Source organism: Eleutherodactylus coqui, chromosome 5 (assembly GCF_035609145.1).
Source record: "Eleutherodactylus coqui strain aEleCoq1 chromosome 5, aEleCoq1.hap1, whole genome shotgun sequence".
NCBI lineage: Eukaryota > Metazoa > Chordata > Amphibia > Anura > Eleutherodactylidae > Eleutherodactylus > Eleutherodactylus coqui.
Window position 1 is genome coordinate 13,679,929 of NC_089841.1, and position 20,934 is coordinate 13,700,862.

Sequence of the window (20,934 nt, forward strand, 5' to 3'; positions counted from 1 at the left end):
TCGCATTTTGTTATATGTGTGTCTAAATTCTGTATTCTGTATCTGGTCCATGTCTTATCATGTGTTATCCCTGCAATTGTATCAGGTTTTCATTGATTTTTAATTTGTAATTTGGCTGAATATGGGAATATACAACAGAAACGGACAGATCCCAGAGCTTATAAATCTACATAACTATCTGCAGCCGGTGACCGAGGAGAATCAGTGACTGTTCTCTGCTGTATTCAGTGGTTACTACTCACCTGGGCGGTTACCTGTAGGAATCTCTTTACACCGCTGATCGCCCCTCACATTTGTCTCTGTAGTATTAATATTGGTCAGATCTTCATCCTGATACAAAAGTTGTGAGACAAATATTGTAGAAGTCAGCAGCCGGTTGGAGAAGTCGTGTGGAATGTTTTATTTGACGAGAAAAGATCATTAATCATCATGATGACCATAAATGGCCTGACAGGAGTAGTTATCTGAGCCACATAGCTGCAGGTCTAGAAGCTGGACATAGATATTAGACAATGGCTCAATGAACCTCATGGACATGCAGAGGGACACCTGCCCCCCACAAACACACAAACTGTAAGACAATTTATAGGTCCGGAGGGCTTTAGTTGTTAGATATAGCAGCTTAGCTCTAGTGTACTGCTAAATAACCAAGTCACCAGATGATAGTCAGATACTAGTTCTACATAGAAAAGTACTTACAGTGCAGTTACCTCCAGTGATTCCATCTTCTCTGAATACATTCTTCCATTTTTGTTTGTCTTATCCGGGCCCGGACTACCATGAAGATCGCTTTTAGCCATGAATTGTCTCTGCAAACTTTACATCCTCCCTCAGTGCAGCCCACAAAGTAATAGCACCCACTTTCTGCCCCTCACAAAGTAATAGTGCCCTGTGTAGCCCCTGGATTCTACCGCTCCTTCTGCTGAGCCTTTAATAGCAGCATCACAACTATCTTCTTGCCTTATTCTGATGCTTTGTTATCATTGTACATGGCATAACCTCACTCCTTCTCCTCTGAAATAGTTCTGATTGTACTGCTGGAGATTCAGGAGTGAGGGTCTGGAAAGTTTGCGCTCTTTTGGTATAGGGTTACCACCCAGCCGGTATTTTTCCTGTCAGGCCGGTGCCAGCATTTTTTTTTACCGTCCCTATTACAGGCTGGTATTTTCAGAGCCTGCCCTGCCCTCTAGCGCTGGTATGTACCATGTACTTCATGTAATCTTGTATGTTTAGGTGGTATACATTATACTAGCTGTACATATAATTACATACAGGACAAATTCAGGCTACATCAGCATCACTATATACAGGGGAGGTATTTCTCCTAAATATAGTGATATAGACCATGCTGGGGTAACCTGGGTATCTCATGTATATAATTATATATGTGTAGATTGTATGCGATGCGAGCGTCTGCAGCGTGTACTCGCGAGTAGATGATGTGTGAATCACACTAAACGTCATCTACTTGTGAGAACACACTGGCCTGGATCCCGCACAGCCGGTGGACGGGATCCAAGAGATAAAAGAGGGAAAAAAATGCTGTGATAAGCTACGCCCCCTTTTTTACCATGGCCAGTATTTTTACGTGACAAAGGTGGCAACCCTACTTGTAGTTGCACAGGCAAAATGTTGCAGAGGTGGTATATCCACCATACATGTACACGTGTAAGTTCTACATGGCTAGATCTCCTCCACTGAGACAATGTGAAGGATAACAGCGTCTACCAGACACATCCGCTGCTTGTCTCAGGGAAATAAAGGAGCAGATAGAACTAAATCCAACCTGTTGGCTCCTTATTCCCACCAGCAGTCTCCACTGCCAGAACACTGAAAGAAGATCCAGACAAGATGTAATGTCTCTGGTCAGCGGTAATCCTGCCATCTCCACCGGCCTCATCACACAAGGAGAAGACATCTAATAAGACTGAAGACAAGAGCTTCACAGCCTTCTACAGATCAGAGGGACATCTCCATCTACCTGATGGTCCTGTGGAAGAAGAGGACGGGGACATCTCTCTGGGGTTCTTCTCTTACTGGATGGAACTGCAGGAAACACAGACGGACACTGAAGTCATTCTTTATATACAGATAATAAAGTCCCCGTGGATTTAGTCCTGTCTATTACCTGGTGATGGGAGCGGCTGGCGGGTCTCCATCATGGCCTCCTTGTACAGATCCTTGTGTCCCTCTAAATACTCCCACTCCTCCATAGAGAAATAGACAGCGACATCCTGACACCTTATAGGAACCTGACAACACAATATACAGTCATCACCCAGAAGCCTCCAGTGCTGTTACTGTATAATGTCCCAGCATTCCCTGCGTCACCTCTCCAGTCAGCAGCTCAATCATCTTGTTGGTGAGTTCTAGAATCTTCTGTACATTGATGTCCTCATGTATCAGGGGTTGAGGTTGGGGCCCCGTGATTGGGCTCAGGGGTCTTCCCCATCCATCACACACAGGGGCTGGACAGCCATCACTAGAGGTCTTCTTCACTACTGTGTAATCCTGTATATGGGGAGACATTAAAGAGAACCTCTCACCAATATTTTACTGTATATACTAATCCAAGCCATCCATTGGGATATAAGTGTATTTATCACTCGTTTTCCAGACAGAGTAACATTTCCCCAGAATTCTGTTTTCCATCGGCATGTGCTGCGTACATTTTACCTCCCCGGACTGGCTGACCTCTGTCCCTTCCATGATAATTAACATCATGCACACACTCATGGTCTGGAGAGTAAGGCACATACTGCTTATGGAATGCACAATGCCCCCCAACCAAGCTGGAGACGTCAATAATCATGTAAAGGTTGAGATTTCAGTGCAATGAATGGGGGCAAGACCAGATCTGTCCAAAGTAGCAGATTGATCATTGGACTGCTTGTGGGTAATTTGTGTACAGCGTGAGTGGTGAGAAGATGGTTAAAGTTAGTCATATTACCAACCTATGGCTAGGATTAGTTTATGACAAAATATTAATGACAGATTCCCTATAATAAATATCACTACAGTGATTTCCAGAATCTACCCCCTCTTCAGTGACATCATCTGTTATTACCATAGATAAGAATGATGTAATGTGACATCATCAGAATCTCTCCCCTCTCCAGTGACATCATCTGTTATCACCATAAATAAGAAGGATGTAATGTGACATCATCAGAATCTCTCACCGCTCCAGTGACATCATCTGTTGTTACCATAGATAAGAATGATGTAATGTGACATCATCAGAATCTCTCTCCTCTCCAGTGACATCATCTGTTGTTACCATAGATAAGAATACTGTAATGTGACATCATCAGAATCTCTCACAGCTCCAGTGACATCATCTGTTACCATAGATAAGAATGATATAATGTGACATCAGAATCTCTCACCTCTCCAGTAAGCTGTAAGAGTATCTCTAGGGTAAGATTTAATATACTCTTCGCCATCTTGTTCCTGTCCTTCTCCATCCTTTATGGGTCATCGAGGATAATTCTCTTGTCTAGAAGATATCCTAGGATCCAGTATTCTAGGAACTGAATGGAAAGAAAATGAGACAATATAAAAACCACACAAAATGCTATGGAAAACAATACAATTACTGGAGAGAATAAGAGGGAACATTTAAAGAGATATTACAGGAACCTGATAGAGGTTTGTGATGCCCTGACTACAGCGTGTCACCAAGTCCCGCCCCGACCTAGGCAGAGCTTTTGGCATTTAGCTCCACAGACACTGTCATTTCCTGCCAGTGTTTGCTTGTTCTCCAGCTAACACCTGCTCAGGTTTCTCTCCCATTCTGCTGACCCGGTTTTGTCTGACTTGCATTACAGTCTGTTCTTTGTTGGTTACTAGGTGCTCCAGTCTGCTGTTATTGATACATTTGTCTCTCTGGTTAGTTGGTCTCTATTGTCCTTGTCCTGGGGCCCTCATCAGTGCAGAGTAGGGACCGCCGCCCAGTTGGTTGGACATGGGAGAGGGTTGGTTGTTAGGGACTTCCAGTCTTTCATTCCTAACCGACCCCGACAGAAACACTGGCCATACAAAGATCCGGGGCTAAAGGTGAACCCCGAGTATCTGCCCATTATGGAGGCTGTTACAGCAGTCATAAATCAGGTCCAGAATTTGACTGAGGTGGTACAGGACTTGTCGGCTTGTCTCCTGCACCAGGAACAGACGGTCGCGGGGTCTTCAGAAATGGTATCACAAGGGCCCATACCCATTTGTGCACCTAAGGCGACTTTACTTGACTTTTTTCCGGTGACCGTAAGGCATTGTTTGCGTTCCGTGATGGTTGTAAACTATATTTTAGTTTGTGCCCACATTCCTCTGGGTCAGAACATCAGAGGGTTGGAATTGTGATTTCCAGACTAAGAGGGGACCCACAGAATTGAGCTTTTTCATTACCATCAGATTCCCCTTCTCGTCAGTCGGTGGATGCCTTTTTCTCCACCTTAGGTCAGATATACGATGAGCCTGATCGTGCAGGTTATGCGGTTTCTAAATTATTGAGCCTGCGTCAGGGTAAGAGGACGGCCGGGGGGTTTTGTTCACAATTCCGACAGTTTTGTGTAGACTCAGGGTGTAACGATTGGGCCTTAAAGGACCTCTTTCTGACCGGACTCTCTGGGTCAGTGAAAGACTTTCTGTTGGGTCACCCGGAGACTAAGACGTTAGAGACGGCAATGACGTTAGCTTTACGGGCTGACCGGCGCCTGAGGGCTAGAAGGGTCACCAGAACAGAGAACCTCACCGCGGCCTGTAAAGAGCAGCTCCCCAGTTCTTCCGGCAACCAGTTTGAGAAGATGGAACTAGGATACATGGCAGCACCGGAGCGCCGGGCCTTCCGACAAAGAAACAGGTTGTGCTTCTACTGCGGGGACCCTGGACATCTTCTCACCACCTGTGACCTGAGATGTCAGCTGGAAAACTTCTGCTCCTAGGCGATCTCCGAAAGGATCGCCTAGGAGCTCAGGTACTTCCTGATTTTTCCAAGTTGCTTCTCCCTTGCTCCATTCTGTTAGGTTCCTGCCTCATTTCTCGTCACGCTTTGTCGACTCGGGGGTGGCAGTTAATTTTGTGAATTTCGAGTTTGTCTATAGCGTCAGAGTTGCGAGATTTAAATTCCAATTTACAGGTCTCTGAAATTGATGCCACCCCGCTGGCGGCAGGGTTGATAAAGAAGGTTACACTGGAACTCAGGTTTTCGGTGGGAGTTTTATATTCAGAGATCTGTAATTTTTTGGTGATGGAAGGCCTATCGGTTGATGTCGTGTTGGGGTTAGCGTGGTTGCAACTACATAACCCTGTTGCTGATTGGGCCACTTCCAAGTTCATACAGTGGGGTATGGGATGCAAGGACCATTTGACAACTGTCCAGTTGCATTCCTCTGGTTGTGAGGTGGCCGACCTACCTAATTATTTAGAAGAATTCGCAGATGTATTTTCCAAACAGCTTTCGGAAGCCTTACCCCCTCACAGGGAGTGGGATTGCAATATTGATCTCCTCCCTGGAAGTAAGATCCCTAAGGGGGGTATTTACAATGTTACAGCGCCAGAGCATGAGACTTTGAAGGAGTATGTAACCGAGAGTTTGGCCCAGGGCCATATACGTCATTCTGAGTCCCCTGCTGGGGCCAGTCTGTTCTTCATGGAGAAGGATGGCAGTCTCTGGCCTTGCATTGATTATTGAGCGTTAAATATGATTACTGTAAAAAAATCAATACTCGCTGCCATTGATCCCCGATTTACTCAATCAGGTTGTGGGGGCTTGCTGGTTTTCCAAGCTCGATCTCGGGGGAGCCTACAACCTGATTAGAATTCGTGAAGCGGATGAATGGAAGACCGCATTTAATAACCCGTTTGGACATTTTGAATTTTTAGTAATACCGTTTAGATTATGCAATGCTCCGGCCGTTTTTCAGGGCTTCATGAATACCAGTTTTCACAATATCTCTGGGGTCTTCATGGTGGTTTATTTGGATGACATATTAATTTTCTCTCCTGATTGGGAATCTCATGTGAGTCATTTACATGTTGTGCTTTCGCGCCTACGAGACAATAAATGGTTTGCCAAATTGGAGAAATGTCAGTTCGGGGTGCAGAAGGTGTCGTTTTTGGGTTATGTGATAACTCCTTCCGCCATACAGATGGATTCTGATAAGGTTCGTGCCATAACCGAATGGTGCCAACCGACCAGTCTTAAAGGTACTTCAGCGCTTTCTTGGTTTCGCAAATTTTTATCGTAAGTTTATCAGGAACTTTTCTGTAGTCGCCAAACTGTTGATGGACATAACCAAGAAGGGCGCTGATTTGGTTAACTGGTCACCTGAGGCAATTGAGGCTTTTATAAGTTTGAAGAAGGCATTCTCGTCAGCTCCTGTACTGGTACAACCCGATCTTAACTTGCCCTTTGTGGTGGAGGTAGATGCGTCTGAACATGGTGTGGGGGCGGTTTTGTCGCAGGGTTCCGCCTCCCTGGCCAAGTTGCAACCATGTGCCTTCTTTTCCAGGAAGTTTGGTCCTGCAGAGAGAAACTATGATATTGGCAATAGAGAATTATTGGTTATCAAATGGGCGTTTGAGGAGTTGAGACATTTTCTGGAGGGGGTAAGCATCAAGTTACAGTATTTACTGATCATAAAAATGTGATATATTTAGAGTCTGCTAAACGTGCGACAGGCCTGGTGGGCTTTGTTCTTTTCACGCTTTAATTTTGTAGTTACATACATTCCAGGTTCTAAGAATGTTAGAGCTGATGCCTTATCCCCCAGTTTTGGAGCCCCTGAGCCAGAAGATTCCCATTCTGAGGGGATCCTGCCACCTGGGATAGTGGTGGCGGTCTTGACGTCAGACGTATCCAATCAGATCTCTCTCATTCTCCCCCCTGCTAACCCCCGTGTTTCCCCCCCCCCGAGCACACTCGGACCAGTAAGCAGTTACTCGAGAAGAGTGATGTTCGCTCGAGTAACTGCTGTATCCGAGCGTGCTAGCTCATCTCTAGTGGTTTCCATCTTCTGACATTTTTATCTTCCCGCTGAGGTTGAGCAACGGCTCATTTTAATGTAACAAATTGTTATTTCTATTGGTACCATTTTGAAGACTTTTTTGATGCCATTTTTCTATGAAGACAGGAAGACCAAAAAAGTGCAATTTTGGCAATTTCCTTTTCTGACAACGTTAACTATGCCGGATAAATAATATGTTACCTTCATAGATTGGACTTTTATGGCTGGTGGTATCTAATATGTTTTAGGGTTTTTTTGTTTAGATTTTTTTATTTTAAATACGGGAAAAGGGAAGGGGGGGGGGTTGAAGCTTTAGAATCCTATATTTTTTTACAATAGTAGAAAACATCTTTCGCTAAAGGGAGGGTTTCACATGAACGGAAATGCAGATTCCGTGATCGCTGTCTGTGCGGAAGATCCGTGATAAAAAGCGGGCATTGAAAGGCGCGTATTTTCAAATTTTCCCTCACACTTACAGGTATGAATTGGATATTCTGTGAGTTGAAGAAAAATTTGCAGCTTGTTGTATTTTAGCGCACGGCCTGCATTAAAGTCAATGGCTGGCTGTGGTCCATCACCCATATATAACTATCATTGCTTAGAACTAGCGAGCAGAATACATTGAGAAGCCAGAATATGTATTCTATTGCTAGCTCTGAGAGGAGAGAGAGGCGGAAATAGAGAGAGAACTTGAACTCTTTATTCTTTGATCGCTTATACCATATTCTGCAATATTTTAGGGGCGATAAAATTGCGCAATCTTCTTGCAATGCGAGTGTAAAAATGCAGAATTATGAAGCCTATGCTTTTCAATGGTTTGATTTCTATTTGCAATGTTTTTACTTACCGTATATACCGGCGTATAAGACGACTTTTGAACCCCGAAAAATCTGCTCTGCAGTCGGGGGTCGTCTTATACGCCGGTAATTCAAAAAAAAAAAAAGTGTAAAAAAAAAAAATTCATTACTCACCTGCCCCGGTGTTCTGTCGCGCTCCGGCAGGATGTCGCTCGCTCCGGCAGGCTGTCGCTCGCTCCTCGTCCCCGGCGCAGCATAGCTTTCTGAATGCGGGGCTTGAAATCCCCGCTTCCAGAAAGCTAATACACACGCCGGCAGCCATGACATCATTGAATGGCTGTGATTGGCTAAAGCGCACGTGGCTTCAGCCAATCACACTATTCAATGACATCATTGAATAGTGTGATTGCTAACACGTGCGCCTTCAGCCAATCACAGCCATTCAATGCTGTCATGGCTGCCGGCGTGTGTATTAGCTTTCTGGAAGCGGGGATTTCAAGCCCCGCATTCAGAAAGCTATGCTGCTCCGGGGACGAGGAGCGAGCGACAGCCTGCCGGAGCGAGCGACATCCTGCCGGAGCGCGACAGAACACCGGGGCAGGTGAGTAATGAATTTTTTTTTTTTTTTCTCCACTGAATACCGGCGTATAAGGTGACAGTTGGGGGGTCGTCTTATACGCCCCGTCGCCTTATACGCCGGTATATACGGTATGCGATGTTGCGAAATTTCAAAAATCGCAGCATGCCCCATCTTTCTGCATTGTGCAATTTTTTGTAGCCCTTGTTTCCCTATGGAGCCTCATTCTCATCGCATCACAATGCAGGAACTTGCAATTTTCGTGCAATGCAATGCATTTTTAACATTAAAACATTGAAACTCCCATTCAATCGCAGGCGGCAGTGATGTGTGAGTTTTCACAAGAAAAAGCATCGCTGGCGCTCAAAAATCCCCTGAACAAAACTGTAATTTTTCTGACTATTTGCTTGCAGCGATATCGCGATCGCCCATATGAGAATAACCTAAGTGTTTGTTTTGCAGACACATCGCCCAGACCTCCCATGGTAAGGGGGAACTGGAGTTCTGATGCCCTTACTCCGATGCTGATGAGCTGCAGATCTGGGTGTTTTTTTGTTTAAGGCAGCAGAAACTAAGCACTCATGACCTGAAGGTTGAGGCTTCAAATCCTGCATGGTTCAGGTTGACTAATCCTCTCGAGGTCGGTAAAATGAGTACCCAGCCTGCTGGGGGGGGTAATAAATAAATTGCCTGAAAGCACCGAGGAATAAGCTGGCGCTATACAAACGAGATTTATTTTTACATTAGGCTTACAGAATTACAGATTGTATAAGGGGATGGAAGATTATATACCTGCACTAGCCGATATACACGGCTTCGACCGACCTAATTTAGTACCAGTGTTTATCTGTTGTTCACACTGAATATTTTCATGACGTCATGGTTACTTCAGAGAAACCTAGGAATAAAATATACACATAGAGGAGCGTTAGATTCTTCACAGACTGCATGCACAGATGTCCGTCTGCAGAATGTGCCACCCGCCCACTCTCCTCACTTTTTACCCTTAAAGGGGTTGTCCCGCGGCAGCAAGTGGGGTTATACACTTCTGTATGGCCGGAGAGCGGGTCTGCGCATGCGCAGTAGACATATGCCGGAGCGGCCCCATTCAACAGAGCAGAAGACCGGCAGCACAAGCGCGTCTAATGGAAGGAGAAGGCAGCTTTAGTCGGCGCCATGGAGACGGGGACGCCAGCACCGGAGGAGGTTTGTATAACTTCTGTATGGCTCATATTTAATGCACGATGTACATTACAAAGTGCATTAATATGGCCATACAGAAGTGTACTAACCCCACTTGCTGCCGCGGGACAACCCCTTTAAAGGTAATACCCCATTTTATTGAAATGTAACCACAGATTCGAGGTTGCAGCCCTTTCCTAGCCATAAAGGATGCTCCCTACCTGTAGTCCATGCCCGCTTCCTTATGTACTTTACAACCTGTCAGCACATATTCGCAGTATATAGACAAAGAGGTGCGGTAGATTGTCCTCAGTAAATATACAGAGGTGAGGTAGATTCTCCTCAGTATATACACATAGTGGTGAGGTAGATTTCACTCAGTATATGCACATAGAGGTGAGGGGTATTAGTGTTTCTTGACGCCACTGGAAGAGTGGTTGGCGACAAGATACAGTGTTTTTGACATTCCTTGCCACTCCCATCGCTCAGGTTCTGGCACTTGCTACTGGCGTTGGGAGTGCCCTGCATATCCGGATAGTCAGGAAGCGGCAGCACAGCGGATTTCCCTTTCAACATTCTGCAACGTTGGGGGACACAAAGTGAGTAGCGGGGGCAGCAGCGACAGAGCCGCCTCCCCGTCAGCCTCCCTGCACTCAACATTGGCGCTGGACTTCAGTGGACCATTGGCGGTATCGTCAGCAGCGGCGGCAGCCGCCACAACAATCCTGCGCTGCCTCACACTGAGTAACGGAGGGAGAGGAAGGCAGAGGCCAGTGTCAGACACAGAGGGAGCGGCAGGGACGGCTTCCCCGTCGGCCTCCCTTCACTCTGCAGCGGCCGACAAGACACAGGGAGTGGAGAAGTGTGTCCCTGACTCTCACTAAGGGAGCGAGCCAGAGGGATGCGGAGACTGCAGGCCAGCGGCGGACAGTCAGGGAGCGGCAGGGAAGGCAGAGCTGCTTCCCTGTGGCCCTCACTTCACTGTGCAGCGTCCTAGGGAGTGGGTGAGCTGCCGTCCTGACTGTCATTGAGGAAGAGAGGGAGGGGGACGCGGAGTCTTCAGGGCAGCGGTGGACACTGAGGAAGCGGTGCAGGGGTGCAAGAGCCGCTTGCCCGTCGCCATCCCTGCACTGTGCTGCAGCAAGCGGTGAAGCACACAGAGAGTACGGGAACTGCTGACAGGAGGCTACAGGATGAAACTGAAAATAAAGTACCTTCCAGCCTTGAGCCAATCGGGAGAAACAGGTTTAACAGGATTGTTCCTCCTGTCAAACCCCTAGCTTCCAGTGGCGTCAAGAATCACTAATACTGAGGTGAGGTAATTTCTCCTCAGTATATACACAGAGAGGTGAGGTAGATTCTCCTCAGTATATACACATAGAGGTGTGCTAAATTCTCCTCAGTATATACATGTAGAGGTGAGGTAGATTCTCCTCAGTATATACACATAGAGGTGAGGTAGATTCTCATCAGTATATACACATAGAGGTGAGGTAGATTCTCCTAAGTATATACAGAGAGAAGTCAGGTAGATTCTCCTCAGTATATATACACAGATGTGAGGTAGATTCTCCTCAGTATACATGCACAGAGGTGAGGTAGATTCTCCTCAGTATATATACACAGAGGTGAGGTAGATTCTCCTCAGTATACATGCACAGAGGTGAGGTAGATTCTCCTCAGTATACAGATAGAGGTGTGGGGAAGATTCTCATCAGTATATACACACACAGAGGTGAGGTAGATTCTCCTCAGTATATACACATAGAGGTGAGGTAGATTCTCCTAAGTATATACAGAGAGAAGTCAGGTAGATTCTCCTCAGTATATATACACAGAGGTGAGGTAGATTCTCCTCAGTATACATGCACAGAGGTGAGGTAGATTCTCCTCAGTATATAGATAGAGGTGTGGGGAAGATTCTCATCAGTATACAGATAGAGGTGTGGGGAAGATTCTCATCAGTATACAGACACAGAGAAGAGAGGTAAATTCTATTCAGTAAATACACACAGAGGTGAGGTAGATTCTCCTCAGTATATACACATAGAGGTGAGGTAAATTCTCCTCAGTATATACACATAGAGGTGAGGTAGATTCTCCTCAGTATATACACATAGAGGTGAGGTAGATTCTCCTCAGTATATACACATAGAGGTGAGGTAGATTCTCCTCAGTATATACACAGAGAGGTGAGGTAGATTCTCCTCAGTATATACACAGAGAGGTGAGGTAGATTCTCCTCAGTATATACACAGAGAGGTGAGGTAGATTCTCCTTAGTTTATACACATAGAGGTGATGTAGACTCTCCTCAGTATATATACACAGAGAGGTGAGGTAGATTCTCCTCAGTATATACACATAGAGGTGAGGTAGATTCTCCTCAGTATATACACACAGAGGTGAGGTAGATTCTCCTCAGTATATACACACAGAGGTGAGGTAGATTCTCCTCAGTATATACACATAGATGTGAGGTAGATTCTCCTCAGTATATACACATAGAGGTGAGGTAGATTCTCCTCAGTATGTACACATGGAGGTGAGGTAGATTCTCCTCAGTATATACACACGAAGGGGAGGTAGATTCTCCTCAGGATACACATAGAAGTGAGGTAGATTCTCATCAGGTAATACACATAGCAGTGAGGTAGATTCTCCTCAGTATATACACAGAGAGGTGAGGTAGATTCTCCTCAGTATATACACATAAAGGTGAGGTACATTCTCCTCAGTATATACACATAGAGGTGAGGTAGATTCTCCTCAGTATATACACAGAGAGGTGAGGTAGATTCTCCTCAGTATATACACAGAGAGGTGAGGTAAATTCTCCTCAGTATATACACAGAGAGGTGAGGTAGATTCTCCTCAGTATATACAGAGAGAGGTGAGGTAGATTCTCCTCAGTATATATACACAAAGGTGAGGTAAATGTTCCTCAGTATATACACGGAGGTGAGGTAGATTCTCCTCAGTATATACACATAGAGGTGAGGTAGATTCTCATCAGTATATACACATAGCAGTGAGATAGATTCTCCTCAGTATATACTGAGATAGATTCTCCTCAGTATAGAGGTGAGGTAGATTCTCCTCAGTATATACACAGAGAGGTGAGGTAGATTCTCATCAGTATATACACATAGAGGTGAGGTAGATTCTCCTCAGTATATACACAGAGAGGTGCGGTAGATTCTCCTCAGTATATACACATAGAGGTGAGGTAGATTCTCCACAGTATATACACACAGAGGTGAGGTAGATTCTCCTCAGTATATACACACAGAGGTGAGGTAGATTCTCCTCAGTATATACACACACAGAGGTGAGGTAGATTCTCCTCAGTATATACACACAGAGGTGAGGTAGATTCTCCTCAGTGTATACACATAGAGGTGAGGTAGATTCTCCTCAGTGTATACACATAGAGGTGAGGTAGATTCTCCTCAGTGTATACACATAGAGGTGAGGTAAATTCTCCTCAGTGTATACACATAGAGGTGAGGTAGATTCTCCTCAGTGTATACACATAGAGGTGAGGTAGATTCTCCTCAGTATCTACACATAGAGGTGAGGTAGATTCTCCTCAGTATCTACACATAGAGGTGAGGTAGATTCTCCTCAGTATCTACACATAGAGGTGAGGTAGATTCTCCTCAGTATATACACATAGAGGTGAGGTAGATTCTCCTCAGTATATACACATAAAGGTGAGGTAGATTCTCCTCAGTATATACACATAGAGGTGAGGTAGATTCTCCTCAGTATATACACATAAAGGTGAGGTAGATTCTCCTCAGTGTATACACATAAAGGTGAGGTAGATTCTCCTCAGTGTATACACATAGAGGTGAGGTAGATTCTCCTCAGTATATACACACAGAGGGTAGGTAGATTCTCCTCAGTATATACACATAGAGGTGAGGTAGATTCTCCTCAGTATATACACATAGACGGGAGGTAGATTCTCCTCAGTATATACACACAGAGGGTAGGTAGATTCTCCTCAGTATATACACATAGAGGTGAGGTAGATTCTCCTCAGTATATACACATAAAGGTGAGGCAGATTCTCCTCAGTATATACACATAGAGGTGAGGTAGATTCTCCTCAGTATATACAAATAGAGGTGAGGTAGATTCTCCTCAGTATATACACATGGAGGTGAGGTAGATTCTCCTCAGTGTATACACATAGAGGGGAGGTAGATTCTCCTCAGTATATACACATAGAGGTGAGATAGATTCTCCTCAGTATATGCACAGAGGTGAGGTAGATTCTCCTCAGTATATACACATAGGTGTGAGGTAGATTCTCCTCAGTATATACACACAGAGGGGAGGTAGATTCTCCTCAGTATATATACACAGAGGTGAGGTGGACTCTCCTCAGTATATACACATAGAGGTGAGGTAGATTCTCCTCAGTATATATACACATAGAGGTGAGGTAGATTCTCCTCAGTATATACACATAGAGGTGAGGTAGATTCTCCTCAGTATATACACACAGAGGTGAGGTAGATTCTCCTCAGTATATACACACAGAGGTGAGGTAGATTCTCCTCAGTATATACACACAGAGGGGAGGTAGATTCTCCTCAGTATATACACACAGAGGTGAGGTAGATTCTCCTTAGCATATACACACAGAGGTGAGGTAGATTCTCCTCAGTATATACACACACAGAGGTGAGGTAGATTCTCCTCAGTATATACACATAGGGGTGAGGTAGATTCTCCTCAGTATATACACACAGAGGGGAGGTAGATTCTCCTCAGTATATACACACAGAGGTGAGGTGGACTCTCCTCAGTATATACACATAGACGTGAGGTAGATTCTCCTCAGTATATACACATAGAGGTGAGGTAGATTCTCCTCAGTATATACACATCGAGGTGAGGTAGATTCTCCTCAGTATATACACATAGAGGTGAGGTGGACTCTCCTCAGTATATACACATAGACGTGAGGTAGATTCTCCTCAGTATATACACATAGAGGTGAGGTAGATTCTCCTCAGTATATACACATCGAGGTGAGGTAGATTCTCCTCAGTATATACACATAGAGGTGAGGAAGATTCTCCTCAGTATATACACATAGAGGTGAGGTAGATTCTCCTCAGTATATACACACAGAGGTGAGGTAGATTCTCCTCAGTATATACACATAGAGGTGAGGTAGATTCTCCTCAGTATATACACATAGAGGTGAGGTAGATTCTCCTCAGTATATACACACAGAGGGTAGGTAGATTCTCCTCAGTATATACATATGGAGGTGAGGTAGATTCTCCTCAGTATATACACACAGGGGTGAGGTAGATTCTCCTCAGTATATACACATAGAGGTGAGGTAGATTCTCCTCAGTATAGACACATAGAGGTGAGGTAGATTCTCCTCAGTATATACTCACAGAGGGTAGGTAGATTCTCCTCAGTATATACATATAGAGGTGAGGTAGATTCTCCTCAGTATATACACACATGGGTGAGGTAGATTCTCCTCAGTATATACACATAGAGGTGAGGTAGATTCTCCTCAGTATATACACATAGAGGTGAGGTAGATTCTCCTCAGTATATACACACAGAGGGTAGGTAGATTCTCCTCAGTATATACATATAGAGGTGAGGTAGATTCTCCTCAGTATATACACACAGGGGTGAGGTAGATTCTCCTCAGTATATACACACAGAGGTGAGGTTTATTCTCCTCAGTATATACACATAGAGGTGAGGTAGATTCTCCTCAGTATATACACATAGAGGTGAGGTAGATTCTCCTCAGTATATACACATAGAGGGGAGGTAGATTCTCCTCAGTATATACACACAGTGGTGAGGTAGATTTTCCTCAGTATATACACATAGAGGTGAGGTAGATTCTCCTCAGTATATACACACAGAGGTGAGGTGGATTCTCCTCAGTATATACACATAGAGGTGAGGTGGATTCTCCTCAGTATATACACACAGAGGTGAGGTAGATTTTCCTCAGTATATACACATAGAGGTGAGGTAGATTCTCCTCAGTATATACACACAGAGGTGAGGTAGATTCTCCTCAGTATATACACATAGAGGTGAGGTAGATTCTCCTCAGTATATACACATAGAGGTGAGGTAGATTCTCCTCAGTATATACACATAGAGGTGAGGTAGATTCTCCTCAGTATATACACATAGAGGTGAGGTAGATTCTCCTCAGTATATACACATAGAGGTGAGGTAGATTCTCCTCAGTATATACACACAGAGGTGAGGTTTATTCTCCTCAGTATATACACATAGAGGTGAGGTAGATTCTCCTCAGTATATACACATAGAGGTGAGGTAGATTCTCCTCAGTATATACACATAGAGGGGAGGTAGATTCTCCTCAGTATATACACACAGTGGTGAGGTAGATTTTCCTCAGTATATACACATAGAGGTGAGGTAGATTCTCCTCAGTATATACACACAGAGGTGAGGTGGATTCTCCTCAGTATATACACATAGAGGTGAGGTGGATTCTCCTCAGTATATACACACAGAGGTGAGGTAGATTTTCCTCAGTATATACACATAGAGGTGAGGTAGATTCTCCTCAGTATATACACACAGAGGTGAGGTAGATTCTCCTCAGTATATACACATAGAGGTGAGGTAGATTCTCCTCAGTATATACACATAGAGGTGAGGTAGATTCTCCTCAGTATATACACACAGAGGTGAGGTAGATTCTCCTCAGTATATACACATAGAGGTGAGGTAGATTCTCCTCAGTATATACACATAGAGGTGAGGTAGATTCTCCTCAGTATATACACATAGAGGTGAGGTAGATTCTCCTCAGTATATACACATAGAGGGGAGGTAGATTCTCCTCAGTATATACACACAGTGGTGAGGTAGATTTTCCTCAGTATATACACATAGAGGTGAGGTAGATTCTCCTCAGTATATACACATAGAGGTGAGGTAGATTCTCCGCAGTATATACACACAGAGGTGAGGTAGATTCTCCTCAGTATATACACACAGAGGTGAGGTAGATTCTCCTCAGTATATACACACAGAGGTGAGGTAGATTCTCCTCAGTATATACACATAGAGGTGAGGTAGATTCTCCTCAGTATATACACATAGAGGTGAGGTAGATTCTCCTCAGTATATACACATAGAGGTGAGGTAGATTCTCCTCAGTATATACACATAGGGGTGAGGTAGATTCTCCTCAGTATATACACACAGAGGTGAGGTAGATTCTTCTCAGTATATACACATAGAGGTGAGGTAGATTCTCCTCAGTATACACACATAGAGATCAGTTAGATTACATTACATAGGGGTGCACTTACTTTTGCTCTTAGCATTGTATAATGGAGTTGTGACCCCGTTACCTTTCCTATTTAGGACCTAATGAATGAGTGCGGGTCCGTGTAGTGGCCGATGCTCGTAATTGCAGGCTGGGGTCTCATTAAAAACCAATAGGAGCTGAGGGGGCACACATTCCTCCACCGATAGCGGCCTGTAAAGGACCTGTGATGATGTCACTGTCATGTGATCACATTTGCGGGAGGAGTCAGGGATCCTATGACGCGGGCGGGGGGGTGAAAGAGGGGGTTAGCAGTGATGGTCATTCTGGCTCTTTTTGGTGACCCGGATGATTTGGGACCTTTCAGAGGGGAAGGAATTAGTCCGTGTTGACATTTCTGCCTCAGATCCCTCGAATTCCGCACCTGTTATAATCTGCACGTCTTTACTTCAAAACTGCAAGATTAAGACGATTCATCTCCCCTTATTACACTTGTAAAAGATACGGAGCATTTATATCGTAGTACGCCCGAGTGAGTCCTGAATGTAATAATAAGCTTAGCGTAGTCTGTGCTTCACACCGACCTATAAATGACAAGATGCTGCCTTCTTCCTGTCACTGCAGAAAGCCCCTGAGCTGTCATCTGTCGGAGATCCCTCAGTGGGCACCTTCTTCACTACCCTATGCAAATAAGAAGATAGAAAAATACATCTACAGCGCCATCTATTGGATGGCAGCATTCTTTCAAATCAAAGTGACTTACTCTTTACAATGCACAGACAGACCGTGCGCAGGCAGTATATGCAGTCAGAGTGTTTGGGGAGTCTCTCCTTGAGGACAGACTATACCATCACCTGACCCAGTCACCCCCTATGTGTCTCCACACACTTTTTTGGGTGCTCTCCTTAAGGAGACATGACACAGTTTCTGGCCCACATCATAGGCTCCTCACAGACTAAAGCCTGTTTTAGACGCAACAATTATTTCTCAAAAATGTCTTTCGAGTGATAATCATTGTGTGCCTTTAAGCACAAGGTGTAGACGCAGTGTTGCCTCCCACCAGACGTGCAATATCCAAAACAAACGAAAAGGCACGACAGTGCAACGGAAACATAAACTACGCGAAATCCTCTCCCTACAAAACCCCTAACCCGTGAGGGGGCCCTGCCTACTCGGCGGGCCGATCGCTCCGATAGGTGCGGGCCCGCACGCGTGCCTGGGCCACTGACAATTGCCTATCAGGGAGCCCTAGTACAAAAGAAAGGGAAACAGAAAACCAAACAAAGCAGAAATGAGAACTTAGCTTGCACGGAGGAGCTTCAGCCAGGATGAGTTCCTCAGCAGCTGTCCAGCGGCAACTAAAGCATTGACCAGCAGTGGGGTATATGCTAGCACTGCTTAAATAAGAGCAGAGCTACTCAGCACCAGGTGAGGAATGACCTCACTCTTGCAACCACTACACCCCTCAGCTCCAGTAGAGGTAAGGATACTGCCAAACCCTGGTCTGGCCTGAAAGCGAGGTAAGGACCTCAGAACGGCTGCAACACGCAGAAACCAAACATGGCAACAGCACGCAAAATAAATTTACTATCAGAGGTCTTCATACTTATAATCAATACTCTAACCACATTAAATAATGCAAGGTTCTGGGTATATGCTGAAAGACAACGATCAGCGATGGCTTTACGAAACGCTGCACGATGTCAGTGCAGTTAGACAACAATTATCGCTCAAAAGACGGCTTATGAGCAGATCTTGAGTGATAATCGTTGTGTCTAAATGGGCCTTTCGCCAGAAGCCTGCTGCACACTGAGGAGGGGCAATCACCCCAAAATAGTCTGCCTGTGCATGGACTGCCTGTGCATGGTCTGCCTGTGCATGGACTGCCTGTGCATGGTCTGCCTGTGCATGGACTGCCTGTGCATGGTCTGCCTGTGCATGGACTGCCTGTGCATGGTCTGCCTGTGCATGGTCTGCCTGTGCATGGGCTGTCTGTGCATGTGCTGCCTGTGCATGGTCTTTCTGTGCATGGTTCGTCTTAGCATGGTCTGTCTTAGCATGGTCTGTCTTAGCATGGTCTGCTGGCTCGGTTTTTTATGTACCCAATCATTGTTAAAGGGGTTGTCCCGAGGCAGCAAGTGGGGTTATACACTTCTGTATGGCCATAATAATGCACTTTGTAATATACATTGTGCATTAATTATGAGCCATACAGAAGTTATAAAAAGTTTTTTACTTACCTGCTCCGTTGCTGGCGTCCTCGTCTCCTTGGTGCCGACTAATTTTTGGCCTCCGATGGCCAAATTAGCCGCGCTTGCGCAGTCCGGGTCTTCTTGCTGTCTTCTATGGAGCCGCTCGTGCCAGAGAGCGGCTCCGTGTAGCTCCGCCCCGTCACGTGCCGATTCCAGCCAATCAGGAGGCTGGAATCGGCAGTGGACCGCACAGAAGAGCTGCGGTCCACGGAGCAAGAGGTTCCCGGCGGCCATCTTCACAGGTAAGTATAGAAGTCACCGGAGCGCGGGGATCAAGGTAAGCGCTCCGGTAAGCTGTCTGTACGTCCCTGCATCGGGGTTGTCTCGCGCCGAACGGGGGGGGGGGGTTGAAAAAAAAAAAACCCGTTTCGGCGCGGGACAACCCCTTTAAGGCTTGTTATAAGTCAATTTGATTTGAAGGAATGCTGTCATCCAATAGATGGCGCTGTAGGGGTATTTTTCCATCTTTCTTATTTGCATAGATTTCCCAGAGGAGCTAGGATCACCTTATAAATCTCCTTACCCATCTTTCAAGTGTCCCCACACCCCTTCTGGGTGCTCTACTTGGGGAGAGACTATACCATTCCCTGACCCACTCACCCCCTGGGTGTCTCCACACACTTTTTGGGTGCTCTCCTTAAGGAGACACGACACGGCTTTTGACTTACAACCCTATAGAACTCAATGGCAATAGAAGGTTTACACTGAATAAGCCTTAGGCACATGGACGGGTTGGATTCCACAGGCAGGAGGCTGCAGCAGAATCCGACCCTGTGCCCAGCTGGCATCTGCGCATATCTGTATTTTCCTCTTTGATTCCGTACTGCGGATGGTCCCCACGGCTCACCGTCAGACATACGCAGTGCAGATATTTTTTTAAACTCCTGCTATTCCTATGGAATCTGCGGTCCATCCTCAAAGTCAATTGCAGACAAGCCATGGGTCACAAGGCTTCCATTGACTTCAATGGAAGCTGTCCATGCAGAATCCGCATTAAAAAAGCAGCATGCTGCGATTTTTAATCCGTAAGCTGAAACAGCAATGGGTTTCCACTCGTGTGCATGAACAATCATTTTCCCATAGCATGTAATGGAGGGTTATTGCTGCGGAATCTGGAGGCAGACACCCACTCCAGATTCCGCATCAAAAATCCACCTGTGTTCATGAGGCCTAAGGCCATGTTTACACGGAGTCGATTTGCAGGGTATTTTTCCATTTTTCACTTGGCAGTTATAGAAAGAGGGCCTTGCCTAAATAGTTTAACCCCATAACACTATAGGACATACAGTAACTTCCTGCAGCATCGGGGTAAGTATGTAGAGAGACCGCACAACGTGGGCTCAGGCTGTTTCTTACAGCCGGCGCCCGCCAGCAACAGCTCCCATAAGAAGTGTGGCCTATCGGAGCTGTTAATCTTTTAAATGCCGTCATAAATTCCGACAGTGGAATTTAAATCCCCCAGCAGATGTTCCAGGGTCCTGTTCGGCCCCCTAAGATGAGATCGCAGGGAGGAGTGCGGGTGTCATGGCAGCCGGAGGCTTTCTGAAAAGACCCAGAGCTGTCATAGTAGAATGTCTATTAAGCATTGCCCTCAGGGTGGCTTGATAGAATGGCTGTCCGATCGCAGCATGATGTAATGCTATGGCATTACCTCACACTTTAGGAGCAATCAGAGCATCAAATCTTCATGTTTCCTATGGGGGTTAAAAAAAGGTAAAATAAATGTAAAAAAATTTGTAACTAATTTTTTATTAAAAATATGGCAAAAGGTCATTTTTTTAAATGAGTCTAAGTAATAAAACAAAAAT

The 20,934-nt window shown here is 45.2% G+C and overlaps 1 protein-coding gene across 1 annotated transcript in view; it reads right to left on the bottom strand.

Annotated features, from left to right (window-relative positions):
- The window catches only part of LOC136628702 (zinc finger protein 665-like), a 46,762-nt gene that overhangs the window by 3,721 nt on the left and 22,107 nt on the right, over nt 1-20,934 (bottom strand). Inside the window, exons 5-12 of the mRNA XM_066604806.1 lie at nt 6,273-6,520; nt 5,749-5,807; nt 3,390-3,468; nt 2,677-2,739; nt 2,332-2,511; nt 2,129-2,252; nt 1,982-2,046; nt 243-330 (exon numbers count right to left, since the gene is read on the bottom strand). Coding sequence (XP_066460903.1) covers nt 243-330; nt 1,982-2,046; nt 2,129-2,252; nt 2,332-2,511; nt 2,677-2,739; nt 3,390-3,468; nt 5,749-5,807; nt 6,273-6,520 — 906 coding nt within the window. The remainder of the gene's footprint in view (nt 1-242; nt 331-1,981; nt 2,047-2,128; nt 2,253-2,331; nt 2,512-2,676; nt 2,740-3,389; nt 3,469-5,748; nt 5,808-6,272; nt 6,521-20,934) is intronic.